The 17,451-nt window shown below is 41.6% G+C and overlaps 1 protein-coding gene across 1 annotated transcript in view; it reads left to right on the forward strand.

Moving 5' to 3' along the window:
* Positions 1 to 17,451, forward strand: part of TENM1 (teneurin transmembrane protein 1) — a 321,398-nt gene that overhangs the window by 282,333 nt on the left and 21,614 nt on the right. Inside the window, exons 24-25 of the mRNA XM_086756176.1 lie at positions 12,956 to 13,322; positions 15,125 to 15,635. Coding sequence (XP_086612302.1) covers positions 12,956 to 13,322; positions 15,125 to 15,635 — 878 coding nt within the window. The remainder of the gene's footprint in view (positions 1 to 12,955; positions 13,323 to 15,124; positions 15,636 to 17,451) is intronic.

The raw sequence follows: 17,451 nt of genomic DNA on the forward strand, positions 1-17,451 counted from the left end.
TGCTCATTAGAGCAAGCACAGCCTGAACAGAACTTGCACTGGGTATGTTTGGAGGCGGGAAAGGGAAATGGGAAAGACAAAAATATGATCTGATGAACGGGTGAGAAACAGGGGGAGCAAGCTGCCAGCGTAAAACTCAAACTGATTCCGGGCTGAAGTACTCTTAAGCCAGGTTGAGAGTAGGCTGTCACAAAGCAACTGCAGGATTACGTGGAGCCGGTTGATTAATTAGTATTGCAGGTCGGAGGAAGACACACTGTCGCTCTCTACGTACCCGACAGTAGATACTGCATTCTTGTGTAAGCAGAAAGTACAAAACACTTTCTTATTGGCTTTTTTTTTAACTCTAGGTGCGTGATATTCTAGTTGTGTTAGAGCTGCATGCCATCAGAAAGCAACAGCTTTTTTTTTCACTGTAGTGAAGTATTGCACAACTGCCCCTGCTCTTGATTTACTTTTACTCCTCTACCTGTGTGAGGCTTTTGATACACTGTTCCAGTTACGTGTAATTCATCTTTCATAAATATTCCAAATCTCTGAACTGTGTTTTTCTGTGCTTTGCAGAAACATGTTTTATGTGTATTCATGAAATCGCTGAACAAAAAGCACACAAAGCAGAAATGACAATTTATGGGTGCTTTAATTTTTATTTGTGGTCTTCTCTTGCAGAAGACTTCCAAAGCTTTTTTCTTTTTAGCAAATATCTTTGTTATTATCTTTTTTAATTTTTGCTGCGTGAAGGAGCCGAGAAAAGCTGTTATTTTTTTCCAGTATAAAGTTATCTTATTATCTGGTTCTTTTTACTCTGCTGCTTAATTTCATGTTCGTTCTTCTCTGGCTTTGCTGGAGTATCAGAGAAGCTAACTGGAGTGGAAGTTGTGGCCCCAGCAAAATCAGCAACTGATTCGCCAGTGACTTAGTGGAACCAGGGCTTCTCGCTGGGTGCTTTTCCAGGCTTAATTGGAAGAGTAGTGAGTGGAGAGCGTGTAGCAGGGAGCAACGGTATCCTAAGATGATGTATGTGTGTGTTTCTGAAAAATAGAGCAAAACAGGTAATGGATAGAGTCTTTACTGAGGCATTTTGAAACTTTTTCAAAAATGAGCCCCCTCCCCATTAATTAAGTGCTAGTCTTTGGAATCCATAAGCCTACACAAAATAATTGCAGCCGTAATAACACATGCAGGAACAAGCAGTCACTAGTATCCATACTTTGAAGCAGAACCAAGCTGAAAGCCGTTTTTAAGAAAGATCTTCAGGTAGAAGATAAAATAGTCTTTTCCCAGGAGTAGAGGAGAGGTTAAATAGCCTCTCTTTAACAGGAACTGAGAGGAAAGAGGCTCGCAGGATTAGGACTTCAGGTGGAAAAAAGTCTGTGAGAGCTCGTGAATCAAACTTGTAGGTGTATAATGTGATTGTAAAAATATCAAACAGAAAGCAGGATGGTTTCATCACAGCTAATTTGTATTCTAATCAAATTTTTCTATCACTGAATTTGAAATATTAGTCATAGGAGCGAGATAGTGTGCGACGAAGTCACACTGCAATTTCTTCCTTAAAGCCCAAGTGCTCTTTTTATATTGTTCACCTGCAAAACAGCAATTTATTTCAATTATCTGCCATAAATAATGCATTACTACTGAGTAAGAGACTATCTACATTTTAATCAACTGTTGCATCCTTTTCTTTGATTGTTGAGGCAGGGAGTGTTAGACACTTGATAGTGGAGTGAAGGAGACCTGACAGCCCTCTGCTCGTGACTTTTCTCTTGCTTTTTGCTATACAGAGTCAGATTTAAATTGGTTTTTTAGTCATTTGTTTCTGATAAGAAATTGCAAGAAGGAAGAAACTTCTGTAAGAGTTGGATGGCTAGCAAGAAGGTAGCAGCTCAGCCCTGAGTCTAGGTGCCTTCACGACTCAGGTGTGCCTTCACGACTGACAGAAACCTCCACGCTCACCAAATGCTGCCTGCACGTACACAAAGCCCCTGTACACATCCACCCAGCGGTACCAACACATCCAAGCTGCTCTGCCACCCCTGGGCTTCCTGCAGCTCGCCCACCATCCCTACCTGGCCAAGCTCTCAAAGACTTGATCCTCTTTTTGCTCTCCAGGGAGCAGTTCCCAGCTAAGAAGCCCGGCTCATTTTGAGGCTCTCCTGTCAGCTTTTCCCAAGCAACCAACTTCTCAGCTTGCTTCACTCTTTATTCTTTATGCGCCAGTAGCCTTTGATTATCTCTCTCATTTAAATATGGTTTCAGTAGGATGGAGTCTAGCTGATGAGTTATTTGTGGCAGAGGCCTTGTATCTGCTGTGCTGAAAATGTTTAGTGCAGCTTTGCCAGACTGGTGAGGGTCTGCGATGGGTTGAGATGTATCAGTGACTATATCTGACTTTTTTCACCTATTGAGGAGATATAGTGGACAAAATGTATGTGTGAAGAATATATATACACATAATATATACCTATATATGCATATATAACTATTTCTATGTACATATATGTGGTTTCTACGCATACTGCAGAGCTACCATAAGTAATCAGACAGTGAAAGCTGGTCCCTGACATGCTGGAGTCCAAGGCCCAGGAAGGTCTGCCGTAGATGTAGATGATGATGGGAGCATGCAGAAGCAGGCCAAGTAGATAATGCCTCTTCTTTTCTTTTAAAGCAGTTTGTAATCCACATCCACTAATAACAAAGGCCTGCCTGTGATTTAAGCAAGATCTGCTTTGATGGAGGCAATTAGCCAATTTTTTTTAAGATTGTCAGGGCTGTGTGTATGTTGCTCTCCTCCTTTCACCAACCAACCCTTCACACATCTGTGGGGTAAAGTGCTTCCCACAGATGCCACAGGTTTTGTGTGTTATGAGATGAATAATAATGGAGCTTTACATGGAGCTATCTTTACTGCCTCTGCTCCAATCCTTTCATATTTCCCCGTGTAGTCTGGTTTGGGCGTTGGGAAGTGCTGCACAGCATTAGGGGGAGGGGGACCAAATGGGCTGGCACAAGTCTGGAGTTGGAGTACAGGGCAGGTTTGAGGCCAGCAGTGACCGGAGGTGGTGGTGTCCATCCTGCAGAGATGTCCCACGCTGCTGAGACAGAAATTGTTGCATTGAGTAGGTCAGAGAAAGATTGTCCTACATCTTAGAGGAGTGAGGACTTCTCTTTGACCTCCTGGTCTGTCTTCATGACAGCATGGATTGGGAGAAAGCTTAGAGAAATAAAGGCATAAAACCAGCCTGAGTGAAAATAAGCTATTTAATTCTATAGTTTGGTCATTGAAATTCTACATAGCTGCAAACTGCTGCATTTGAAACCTGTGAAAGAAAGTGGGGGTATGGCTGTGTGACTGAAAGCATTGCACTGCAGTAAGCAGCGGAAGGGGGGTCAAAAAAGCCAGCACAACGATATTTCTGGCCTGCAAATTGCTCCAGGTGCTAAGGGGAACCTGAAAGTCTCCAGATCCTGTCAAAACAACACTGTAATAATAACAGCTGACGAAGGGCAGGACTTTGAAGCGTATCAGTACGAGGGAAATCTAGAGGGTGTTGTTCCCTCGCTGTCTGGGTACTTCTCGAGTCTCAAAGCTGGTTATAAACAAAGGCTGGAAAGCTTTTAGTACCAAGAAGTGTTGCTTTGGAGGTATTAGTGGTATCCATAGTATTATTATTGGGACTAAGTTTGCCCTGCATTATGCTTACAAGCTGCTGAAGTCAAACGGAAGTAAGCCGTGACATCACAGAAGGTAACGTGGCGGGAGCTGCAGCCTGGGCAGCGACAGCTAAGAGTGCCCGAATTCGCCTCTTCATGGTGCTGTGTTTGCTTCAGCATCTTTTCTACCCTTGTTTCTGCCAAGGGAAAAAAAAAAAATGAAAAGGCACTGTGTCAGTGGAGCAAAAAAAAAAAATGCAGATGTCAGGAGAGACATTGGTAATATCCATTTGTAGCGTGCCGTACAGAGATTACATTTATAGCTTTGCATTATGAAGTTTAGGCCGCAGAGAGAGACGCAAACAGAATGATAGAGAGCACCATTTTATGCGGTATGTTACTCTGACAATAACAATCACATTTACAAACAAATTAGCTAAAAATGTCTGAAGGACATTCAGCTTTTACAAACTGGGCCTCATCTCCTGCTGATAGATTCCTTTGGGATGGGTATGGCATGCAAAATGATACACTGCCCTGGAGAATAAATTTATGAAGTTTAGCAATGTAGGTCACATTGCAGGAAAATCATAAATGTCTTAACATCACTCAGTAGCCATTCAATCAACTGCTCAAAGCAAAACGGGAAACTGAACAGCGTGTAGCTGTCTCTGGTGAGAACTTGGGAAAGTCATGATATGATATAAAACCCTTTAGGTTCTCCATCCATATGTATTTCTTTTCTCTTCTATTTTTCTTGCCAGTTCAGAGTTACATTTCTGTGTCCATATCAATAGTGACAAAAAAAACAACGTGGTTTTTGCTATTACTGTCATGAACTATAGGAGTGTGTTGGGTGGTTCGTGAAAGGTATGCCAGAAATTTAGGGAATCAGGAGAGGTCGAATGGTTGAAACTTGGTCTAAGTAGCCTAGTCATAACGAACTGATTTCATTGTGAAATGACTTTTGTATGCTGCCATCCAGAAGGATTTATAACTTCTGCTGTTTCCTTCAGTCTTTTTTGATTTTGTTTGAAGGAATAAAGAAAAGAAGACATTTTAAAGGATGTTTCTAGATTTAGCACTGTCTAGCTATTCGTGTTGCCTTCTAGATCTAGAAATTGCTAAGAGCCTGAGATCCAGAAATTTAGAACTTTGCTAGAGATGTCAAGAGCCTTTCTGAAGAGATCTACCGTGTTGGTAGCTCTGAGGCCTTTCTAGATCCAGAACTTTCTGGAGCTGGGTGGGGGCCATCCATAGCTTCTGGAGCTTGTCTGGAGACTCACTAGATCTTTTTCCTGGGAGGGTTTCGAAGCCTTTTAGAGCTTTTCCTCAGAGCCTACCTGGTACTTCTCTGGAGCCCTTCTGGAGCCCTTTCTAGCTTGGCAGGCTTTTCTAGATCCAGCACCCATATGGGCCCTTTCTGAATACAGAGCTCTCCAGGGACCCCTTCTAGGGCCTCCTGCACGTCCCCATCCCCCACCCCTATTTTTTGTTCAATTTGCAAAGGTTTTGTAGAGCTTTCCTGGGCCCTTCTAGGTCTGGAGCCTTTCTATGCCTTTCTAGATCTAGAGCTCAGCTGCTGAAAATCAAAAACTTTATTTAGCTATCTGATTAGGAACCTGTTGGAAACCTAATTTCAGGTGCACTTTTCAAGTCTTTGTCTAGAGCCTTTTCGGAAGGCAAAAAGAACAAGCGCCTCTCCTTTTACATCCAGGTTGTATCCATCCCAGGCTTGAGATACTTTATTTAGTTGAGTGGTATTGCTTGAATTTTGCTTGAAAATACATTGGTCCTAAACTTTATCCTTGCAAGCTTTTCTGGCACGGTCTGATAATGCATATCCAAATGTGCATCACAGCAGTAACCAATGCCCTTAGCTGACAGAAATTTAAAGCAGAGTGGCTGCTGACAGTCTCAGACTGGAATCAAACACTCTCCAGAGCATTTTCTTGTGCGTATCTAATCAGTGTGAATACTCACATAGAAGGATTGCTGCGTGGAAGGCTGTTGTCTTGTTTGTTCTGCAAAATGCAAGATGCCTAATTTTTTTTATTAGCTATTAGAAGTCTAACAGCAGTATGTGTTTGCTTTTAATGCAGCATGACGGTTAGATTACCTTCATTTTGCTCAGTTGAAATATCTATTGTGCAAATACTTGTGAAAAAATAGTTGCAGAAAATCATGTCATGATAAAAATTAATCTCAGGGCTAATTTCTGAAAAAGTAAGGACTCAAATTACTTCAGTTGCTTTTTCTGCCAGGAATTTTTTATATCCATGTGAAAAAATATGTATAATTTAATGATAAAAGTCAAACTTTTCCATAGTTGTTTTGCTTTAACTCTATGCTACAATTTAGCAAAAAAAAATTCATTCACTCTTAAAATGGGTTAAAAAAAGCTATTACTATTGAATTGTGGATAGTTGTAGGAATTTGCCGTGGAAGATGCCCTGTCATAAACATGAGTTGCAGGATATCTGTTTTTCCTATCCTTCTTTCTTTCCCTTGCAGAAGTTGTGTTTGTGAGTTTAATAGTGTAACTCTTGAGGGAAAACTTAAATCACAGAAGTGAATTTGTATTTTCGTGTGAAAGCTGTGGAGTTAGCATTTGTTCTGATCCTTGCAGGAATGTGTTCTGCAGCCCTGATCCGGCTGAGGAGCAGCTGTGGCTCCCGCACACCCGACTGGCAACCTCCTGGCAGCAGCTCCTCATCCTTCACTTCCCCTGGTCTCTCTTTCTGCCCAGCCCTGAGTCAAAGGAGCGCTGCCCTGAGAAGCAGTGCCATTGTCAGAGGTCGTGATCCTGGAGAGACAGACAGTTTCCTGGGCACAAATCTGTAGGAAGTTTTAATTTCGAGAATTTAATTTACATTTTAATTCTGAGTTTGACTCAGGATTCAGGGCAGAGTCAGGGTATTTGAGTGATGTATCCACAGCAGCTGGTGTTGCTCAAAGGCAGGGCTTTCATTTTCTTCATTTTTTTTCAGTTTTGGAAATTTCTTTTCTATGTATCCTCTCCTCTCAGTTTTCAGGCCAGATGCTTTTATGAACCTCAGTAGTTATTGGAAGCAAAAGACACCATAACGTACTAGCTCCAGCCTCTCACTGCTCTCAAACAACTTTTAATTACTGTGTCAACTAAAGCTTTTCAAGATCTTCCTCCCACCTTTTCTGCATTGGCAGCACACTGGCTTTCTGCATCCAGAACTTCTGAGCCCAAAATGGAAAGATGAGGCCAAAACTAGTGAGAGATTTATTAAGATTTATGCAACTACACTTTTCTGCTGCCTCATCTGACAAGCGTGGGACCTGGAAGTGTGAGTTAGAAAGAGAGATAAAATGGAAACAGCCCTGTTGTTAGCTAGATTTCCACCTAGTCCCGCTCCCTCCTTTTGGCCATGTAAATTAACTGCAACAGTATGTTTGGAGGACATCTATTCCCACTCCAGCACTGGAAACGCGTTTGGGTTAGATTCAAATTCGTGGTCTATTTTGAGATATTTTAATTGAAGAGTCTATGATTCCTCCTCTCAGAGGTATCAGCCTGCTCAAAATACTTTGTAAATTCCTGCTGGGTATTTAACAAAGTATTTCTTTCATAGTCTGTATAAACCACAGGTACCATGTTTAAACAGACTTAAATGGCTTAGGAATCTAAGTTTCATTGATTTTCATAGTCAATGGGCTTATGTGATTCTGGATAATAGTCCCTCTATTGTTAAATAAAGATGATGTGAAACCTGTCCCCGTAGAAATCAACTTTTCCTATCGATTTAGTAAACCCAGCATTCCTCATACGGTCCTTGAAGTGGTGAAGCAGAAAAAAAAAATAATAAAAAAGAAATTATGAAACAAGAAGAGAGCTGGAAAGCAAGAGCATAGCAAATCTTGCGGCAAGTGAAGCAAAGACAAGCAGTGCAAACTGTTGGAGTGATGCCTTGCCTTCCCGTTCCTGTGCTGAGTCCCTCATCCACTGGAAAAAATTGACAGCAAAGACAGGTTGGTGGGGAGACTGCCCGAGCCGTGGTCCCGGAGAACTGGTGGCCTCAGACCTCTCAGCTGCGTCTCTAAATGTGCCACAGCTGCTTTCCCAGCCCAGGGTAGAAAACAGCAGTCGTTAGGCTGCAAAACTCATTTATTTGGGTTTTTCACTGGGGAACAATAAACGCAGAGAGAGCACGATGTTTGTGAAGTTTAGAGCAGGGACTGCTACAGCTGAACTGTATAATTCTGAATTTTATGATATGCAGCATGAGAAGCAAAGGCTCCTCCAGCGTGCGAGGAGGCTGCAATCCCACCACGGGGAAGGGTTCCCCAGTGTCAGACCGCAGGAGCTGAATTGTGTCGCTGTGCGCCATTAAGAAACAAGCTGAGGTCCTGACAGTGTCAGTGTCAACAAAAGAAAGAGCCCAGAAGTGAGAGCAAACTGACAGAAAATGATGAAAAAATATCCGTGGTTGTCAACTGTGAGAAAATAGAGAGAAATCTATGTAGTGAGACATTCTGGAAAAAGTTCAGGGAAGCAGAACTGGTCTCCTTCAGCCTTATAAACTATGTCCTCGCTCCTGACAGCCCGCCTGCGCGAGTCCTTCCTTGGAGCCGTTGCTCTCGCAGAAGGAAGGAGGAAGCAGGGTTTGGGTGGGAAGAGAAAAACGCTATTTAGAAGGACGTTGTGGTGAGTAAAAGGGTTTGGCCTGGAAACAACAGCTGAAGTGAGTGTAAATAAGGGGAGATTTAAAAAGGAAGTTAGCAGCAAAAGAGAAATATGGAGGAGGCTACGATCAGGTCTGCAAATGCATATCGTCGAGCTGAAAAAAGGCAAAGGTAGCGTGAACAGGAGTGCTCGAAGCTGAGCGGTACAGATAGGAGGTAATCCATCAGTCAGGACTATCAGAAACATTTTGGCATGAATTTCATGCTGCTACATGAAATGGAATCGAAATGCACAAGCAACGCATGGCAGGAAATCAAAGCGATGGTGAAACCTTTTTAGGGATTTATGCAGCTTCTTTTAATCCATGATAAACAAAACTTATCTGGGTGAAATTTACCCCCGCAACCAAACAGTTAAGCTCTTGAAACCTGCGTCTGCAAACAGGGATAAATTTTTCCCTCTTTACTTTTCTTACTTTGATGTGAACGGTAGGATTTGTTTGTTCTGATTTGTTTAAAATAGTACCAAAAACGCCACGGCCATAAAATGTCATGCAAAATGTGCAGAGAGTTTTAGCCATATGGTCAAAACCAAAAGTGAATCAGGATTCTTCATGAACTGACACTTAAATGTGAGTACATGTGCGGGCGTGTATGTTTAAGAAGTATATGAATGCAGGCTCTTCTAGCAGTGCTACTTTGCAAAAAACTCACGTTGTTTATTTAGTAGTAAAGCTTTGCTGTGGGAAAAATACTTAAATATTGCAAAACCAGATAGATAGGTATGTAGGTAGTTATACAAGCACACACATATTTTGCAAGAAAGAAACAAACAGGAAAAATACCATTCGGGTCTGAAAGCTATTTAACTGCCTAAATTTAGATCTCCAAGCGAAAATTCATTTAAACTGAAGCCACCTTAGTGCACTTTGTGTTTTCCAGAACACTTGACATGAAAAAATGTATTAGAAAGCCAGACCAGGAGGTGTTAGTTTGCACTTCTCAAACTAGAAATTGATTATTAGATATAGTTGGAGCCTTTATGTTGACAGTGAAATGCTGAATTCCCAGAAAAGTTGGCATGTTAATACTTATATGCAAAAGGTCTCATCAGCTCAAGGGCTCACTTGTTTTAGCAGCGCTTTCCATTGCATATACTCGGTCTCCAGTGAACCAAAGCAGAACTGGCACCTGAAAATTTCAGTCTGTGAAGAACGTGAGGTACTAACTGCTGCTGAACAAGCCTCGTCTGTTTGTTTATAATGGGATAATTGGCAATGACATTTCTGTACACTGCTCAAAGAGAAGAACCCATCAAATATAAGAAAAAACACTTGCAGTTGGCCCAATTTTGAGTTATAAGAAAAATATGCATAAATGGGAGAGGACTTCTTACAGCGACTTGTGAAGTACTGCTTCAAATTAAAAAGTATCCTAACTGTTTTAATATTCTAATCCTGACTGAGGTTTTGTCTGGAAAAACTTTTTAATAGGCACAGTCATATCTGATAAGAATTGAAGAGCTTCTCTGTAATATGTTTATTGGCTCTGAATGAAGCACAACTGATGGTTTGGTCGCAGAAACCTGCCAGAGGGCAGCTTGCTGTAAAAGAAAAGAAACAACCGGTGACTTTTCAAGGTGACAGTGAACCTAAGGGTGCAGTTACACTTCGGCTTAAGCTGATTTAAGTGATTAGTTTTTAGCCAGCAGACTGTCCTGAACCTGCTCTCTGTAGGAGCACACAAACATTGGCCTTGCTGCTGGGGGCTGCACTGGGAGAAGGAATGGGGTGGGATGCAGCAGCCCCAGCTTCCACCAGTTTAAGATACCTTGAAGTCTCATCCTGACAAGAACAGTGCAGATGTTTTTCTAAATCTGTGACATTCTTCTTCAGATTAGGAATCCTCAGGGGTTTGTGTTTGTTTGGTTTTTCATTGGCCTATTTCATCTTTTTTCCCCTCCAGTTTTACTAGCATGAGCATGTAGTGAGCAGCAGCTGGGTTTTGTGCTGCAGTCTCCAGACAGGTACATGCTAGCTTTAATATTTCACCTGGGATGAAACCATTAATACATCCGTGACTGCTTTGAACCCAGGAAGGAGAGGCTGTATCTGTGAGCTCTGCAGAGCAGAGAGCTAGGCAAAGGTTCTGCTGCAGTCACCAAAACTGTTTAGATGTTCCCAACTAAACTGTAATTTATTTTTACCATAATGCAGCTAGATTTACAGATGTGATTAGCATGAAAGCAAATGTGCTTGCAGTTAACAGCTGTTAAGACCAAGCTTTAGGTACACTGCTGCAAGTGAAATGGACAGTTGCATGGAAGTTTATTCCACACCAGTAAGCCAAATCAGCCTCAAATAAACCAGAGAAAAAGGTTTTTTGGCCCAAACCAATCCCCGTTTATCTGCAAGACACCAGGCATACCAACACAGTGGGAGGAAATCAAATTATTCACTGGGCAAAGGCAGCGTGGCTGGTCCACAAATGAAAACCAGCTATTAAGACATGGCAGGTGCTGTGCAGAGTCATAGTTTCAGCCCAAAGTTTTTATCACTAATAATCTAGTTACGGTTAATCAAAGGTTATTTTTACAGCAGAGCAATCTGTGAAAGAGGCCGTTAAAGTTGAAGGTATCTGTTTCCCGTTAAAAAGAACCCATTTACTTTGATAGAGCAATCAAGTGTCCTGCAGTAAGGGTACATTGCAAATATGGTTTTTTTCAAATTTCCTGAAGATGGCCTTGTAGAGATTTTTATGCTAACTAAAGATGTCCCAGTTGAAGCATGAGCTAATAACAGTGTGTAAACCAGCCCCAGTGCAGCGGGTGGAAGCCAGGCAGTCTCACACACGCCCAGAAATCAGCGCCTTTATGGGAGGAATCTGTTTCCAACTGTTTCACCACATTTATCATCGTTTGGAAGGACTCTACCACCTGGTTCAGAAGAGATCTTGAACCCAACAGCATTAGCCATCATGCCAGTTATTACGCTGTCTAGTAAAATGTACTGGGCACAAGGAGGAATTCGATTTCTCCGTGAGCCTTCATAATTGTGTGGTGCACCACATAGCCACGCAGGGCAAGACATGGTAACCGCAAAGCCCTCACTTTATTAAAACGTCAGTTATCAAACCAGTAATGTACTTCTGGAAATCAGATTATTCAGGAGATGTTGATGCTTGAGAAGGGGAGAGACTTGGCCTCCAGCCTGGTTCCTCAGCTGACCCCAGGTGGCCAGGTGGCTTGCGATGGCCACACGCTCCACCATATGGTATTCCTCAGTGCTGAGCATTGTGTTAGCATCTGCCATCTCCAAATTCATAGGTCTTTTAATTAGCACAGTGGAAAAATGAGCAAAAACAACAACAAAATCAGTAAATTAAATAATAAAAACTTCTGTGACTTATAAAGCATATAAAACCATTACATTTTAGCCTGGTGTTTATTCTCTTCTGATGATTGAAATATTTAGTCCAGAAAAATTCCACTCAGGTAAAAGCAGCATCTCGTCACAAAGGATAGCAAACAAAGCATCCTGAGACGGACAAAAATAGGCTGTCTTGCAGTCTCAGTGGCTCAGTTCTTCTCTGACCTTTCCACAGACGAGCTGCAGTCCAGACCCTCCACTGGCTGGGGAGAAGGACCAGGCTACTCTGTTTTTCTTTCCCAGTTCAGCGATGCTGCCCTGCCTGTTGAGTTTTCTCAAGAGGAATCTGAAGCTCTGGCCAGTATGTGCTACAATCAGCAGCCTGCATACTGATTGTATTTCAGGTTGACAGGCTGCCCCAGCTCTATCTGGGAGCATGTTTAATTCCTCCAGATCCTGATGCAACAGGTATCAGACTAGTCAGGTCATCCTTCTAGCATTTTCTCTGGCGTGGTTTGGAAACTTTGCTTGGTTTACACTCTTACACACATGGGAAAAGGCAAAAAGCTAGCCTTAAATATGAAGAATTTACTTAATTCGTGACTTGAAATACTGAATTCACAAAACAAAATCATTATAGGTAATTATGGCTTGGCTATTGTATCAAGTGAAGTGTGATATATTGGTGTATTATTATGTTACAAAGAATTAGCAAGCTTATATTTCCTGTGGCATATAAGTCTTATTAACATTTCTTGCTTAGTAAATAAATTGTGGAAATGTGTTGTACTCTTCCAGTATGTCATTTTCCTTTTGTACTAACTGTCAATTAAAATGTTAGGACATTGACAACTGCTAACTATTTTTCACTCTGCAAGTGTTGACTACAACCTTGAAACAATAACATTCAAACCTGGAAAATTTTCTGGCTGATGTGGTATGACATGAAGTGTGTGTTTTTATTTGCATGACTGCATAGGTATAATAAAGTTCGCACCTTAATGGACTTGTGCAAATACCTTTGCACAAGTATGAAATTACTTTTCAAATCAAGTTTTGTTCCACACTGGACATGGACCTCAGAAAAGGGGATGCTTGTTGAAACTTCTTCTGCCAAACCCAGTTAAAGGTACATACTAGAGAAGCAGTGCTGGATGAATCCACCAAGTGCCTTGATGACATGGTGAACAGAGATGGTTGAATGAATCTGCCTTACTGTCTTAATAATTCTTTTTTGTTGTTTTTTCCCCTGCCTTCCCCTTAATTTTCTTTTCCAGGTGCGGTTAGAGTGGCCAACAGACCTCACAGTGAACCCTCTAGACAATTCATTGTATGTCCTGGACAACAACATTGTCCTGCAGATCTCTGAGAACAGGCGTGTTCGAATTATTGCTGGGCGCCCCATTCACTGCCAGGTGCCAGGCATCGACCACTTCATCATCAGCAAGGTGGCCATCCATTCTACCCTGGAGTCAGCCAGGGCGATCGCTGTGTCTCACAGCGGGATACTCTACATTGCAGAGACAGATGAAAGAAAGATTAACCGCATACAGCAGGTCACGACCAATGGTGAGATCTCTATAATCGCCGGAGCTCCATCAGATTGTGACTGCAAGATTGATCCTAATTGTGACTGTTTTTCAGGTAAGGCGATGCTTGCTAATTATTTCCTGTCTCTTATCTGTTGAGATCCCCTGGTGCAGCTGCAAGTTAGCAGAGTAACAAGGGGAAGGAGAGAGGAGCAATGATTCCCTTTCCTTGGAAAGATGAAAACCTTACCAGCAGCTCTTTGTGGATTTAATCCATTGGATTTAGAGATGTGAGTCTTCCAGTTGGCACTGGAGGAACCTCAAGGTGGTCTTAGCTTTTCCTCTTTTGACACAGAGATTACACACAGTTCAAAATTAGCTCCAAGTCTGCCTTTCTGTGCTAACTGTTTTGCCCATGTTGAAGATGGTACCAGCCCCAGTGCAGATTGCACTTAGATGCTACGCAATCAGGCAGCCCTTCTCACCAAAAAGAGTACCAAGGTGTTTCCCATGCAATGAAAAGCACTAGCTTATGCCTTCCCATCACCTATGTCGTGCTGCACAATCAGCAAAATGCTGCAAACACATAATGTTCAGGATTTCTTCTTCTTTGTGTGTTTTAAACTGGAACAGCAAGTGCCAGGCCCGCACTGCAGCACTGGACATTTTCAGCAACACAGCTCTTCTCCCCCGCATGCACCAAAAGAAATTGTGGCTTTTTTTTTTTTCATAAAAACATATTTCATAATGGGACAAAGGACAGCATTCCCATGTACAGAGGTGTGCAGTGTGTTGTCATATTGTCATCTCAAAGAACCACTGTGTTCAGCTCCGTAATGTCATCATAATTCTTAAGCCTCCCATTCCAAGTAAAAGGTTAATTACTGACAAGAAAACATTAACTATGTCAAGAATGGAGCGGAAAAAAATGTAAATGGTCTTCCAGAGAAGGTGGGTTGCTGACCCAGCATTGTAATGATAATCAAAGCTTCGTGTGCCGTGCCAAGTGCTGCCAGCTGCAGTTACAGCTATGGCAGACCAGAGCTGAAAAGGATCCGCTTCAGGGTTCCTGTCGAGGGAAGCTGCCCTCTGTGCTGAAAATTAAAAACGGTGGCAAATCTAATGATTGTGCCAGGGCTGGGTTGTTGCAGGGTCAGGAGACCAGCTAATTTCTCCATCTCCAAGGAAGCATAGGGTATGCTCATAATCTCCACCAAATTTAATTTCTCAGTCAGGAGAAGGGGAGCAATACAAACAGTAATGTGTTTTTCTCTAAGAGGGAGGTTTAATATGCTTTCTTGCTAGTTACAGAAAATCCTGCTCATGTGAAGTCACTTTGATATGCATATACCACCCATGATAATGCAGATATCCTTCTTAAACCTTGAAATACACAAACCAAGTAAATTATCAAGTGATACTGGAAGGGGTGGTTTCTCAAGGCCCTTTTTGACCATTGTTCTTGTTTTGTTTTCCTGTAGTGTTGAGGTTTTAATAAGTATAAACAAATCTTTGCTTCCGTGTCACTTTAGCTGAATTTCTGGGTTTTATTTTCTCTTTGTTTTATTTATAATACAATTCTACTTTAACTACATGTCAACAGACCAATAATAGGGAATTAAACTTCAGGTGTCATTGTTTTTTTTTCTTTCACAATTTTGCCGTTAATGCTTTCCTGAGCAGCAGGGTTTTGGCCTTAGCAAAAATGGTGTAAATTAGATAATTTATATTCTTGTTTGTCTTCACTGAGACTGATTTTGAATTGCACCAACCTTAGATAATATGGATTTAATTAGTTGGAAGAAGATGCTGTTTTATTGACCTGTAAATGATACTGAGGAGAAGCAGCGTGTCAGGCTATGGGGATCAGCTTAAATACAACATTACAGATTACTAAAATCACCATTTCTCCTCCAGGTGATGGTGGATATGCCAAAGATGCAAAGCTGAAAGCACCTTCTTCTCTAGCAGTCTCTCCTGATGACACGCTGTACATAGCAGACCTTGGCAATGTTCGCATCCGTGCAGTCAGCCGAAACAAGGCTCACCTCAGCGACACGAATATGTATGAGATTGCGTCGCCAGCGGACCAAGAACTGTATCAGTTCACCATCAACGGCACCCACCTGCACACGCTGAACCTCATAACGAGGGACTACGTTTACAATTTCACCTACAGCGGGGAAGGGGATATTGGCACCATCACCAGCAGCAACGGGAACTCGGTTCACATCCGCAGAGACACCAGTGGGCTGCCCCTCTGGGTCGTGGTACCAGGGGGTCAGGTGTACTGGCTGACAATAAGCAGCAATGGCGTTCTGAAAAGAGTTTATGCCCAAGGCTACAACCTGGCTCTGATGACATATCCTGGAAATACAGGCCTTTTAGCAACTAAAAGTGACGAAAATGGATGGACAACTGTGTATGAGTAAGTCCATGACATTAAATGCCTCATGTAAAGAACTCTATTTTAAATGAACATTGAAATTTTTTTAGTCGATTCTACTAACTTAAAGACACCCTGCTACTAACACTGCATGAGAAAGGACAAGTAGTGCTGTTGCACAAGCTTTTACAACAAAACGCTACCAATTCTTAAGTGCCAACGTCTGTCATATGTAAATGCTCTGTACGTAGTGCCCATTAAGTGTAGCAGAGGCTGCCTGAAATTATACTTCATTTGCACTTTATTATTGTGAATCGTTCTCTAAATGAAAATACGATTTTGGAATTTTTTGTAACTAAAGAAGTAGAGACAAGTTGTGATGTGAATCAGGAATTTGCAAAATTAGCGTACTCATCACAACAGGGAGTGTTGCAAAGGAAATTATTGTGAATCCCAGTAGAAGGACTATTCAGAGACAGGAGTGGACTTGTCTCTCAGCAGGGGAAGAGGACGTATAATAACAAAGGATATGTAATAGCAAAAGGCTGTAGGAATGGCTTTGTGAGCAAGATGTTCGGGAGATCTTTGACAGGACTTCTAAAGAGAAAGACAAGACAGTTAAAGATGCAGTCAGAACATCCCAGTCTGGTCCCAGAGAGAGAACAACCCAAGAGGAAGTTCATTTGTGATTTATAAAGAGATGTGATGCATGAGGATTTCTCATTATTTATAATTAATTGTCATAATCCCTGTTTGAGGATGTGACAAGTGATGGATGGAAGTCATATGTTAGCATTGCAGTATTAGTTCGGAGGCTTTGAGCAGGATAATAATGCCTGCTTTCTGTGCCACATAGGAGTTCATGGTCTAAAAGCCATCCAGGTGAGATACAAACAGAAACCACATTGAGGAGAATTAAGTTACTGCGTAAATCACCTGGAGAGGTGGTTGAGTCACCATCATTACAGATTTTTAGAATTATATTTTCTTAAAATTGAAGTAGCATAAAAGCCAAGAAAACTGCTCCCTAGAGCATGAGATTTTTTTTTATTCAAGGGGATGTTTTTCCACCCTGCCTTCTATTATTCTGCCAAAGACTAAATTGATAGGGTGGACATAAGTATAAACCATTAGAGAGGGACATTTTTTACAATATGCAGGAAAACCAAGCCATAGAGGGCCATACAGGGCCTTCCTGGTTCGGTTCTCATTATCAGGCATCTACTGATATAAATTTAATTTATCTTGCAAGAAGACAAAGCTCATTGTTGTCCTCGTGCTTTTTAAATACTGATCTGAGTGTTACCTTATATAAACAGAAATTATTTTAAAAATATGCTTCTTTGCAGTAATTTCAACAGTGAGAGTGATCCATTTAAGTCCCTACTTGAGGGTCCCACCAATCCAGACCATGGGCCATTGATACTTTTAAAAACCTTTTACAGTAGCTCCAAGTCATGCCTATTGCTTCTTAAAATGCTGAACACCATGTGTTGTTGCAGGACCTTGGTTTTTAGAGGAGATTATTTTTAGTCCTGTGCTTCTCAATCTCGGTAGTCTTCCTCTGTCCCGTTGGCACTGAGTGTAAACCAGTTCACACAATTATTGCTTGTTCCTGTTGTCTTCTGGCAGGTTGTTTGTTAAAGAATGACTGAAGCTCAGTAAGTTCTTTTAATGGACTTGCATGTGCCTCCCATTGTATGTTAGACAGATTTCTTCACAGAGAACTATCTGTGCCTTGGAAGGATGGATATAGTCTACATGATTAACAGAAATAAATTTTGCTAAATTAAACAGTTTTTCATATTTTCACAATTTTAGCTGCAGGCTAGGTAACACTGTCCTCGCTGATGCTTCA

This window comes from Chlamydotis macqueenii, chromosome 11, assembly GCF_036417535.1.
Source record: "Chlamydotis macqueenii isolate bChlMac1 chromosome 11, bChlMac1.mat, whole genome shotgun sequence".
Classification (NCBI taxonomy): Eukaryota; Metazoa; Chordata; class Aves; order Otidiformes; family Otididae; genus Chlamydotis; species Chlamydotis macqueenii.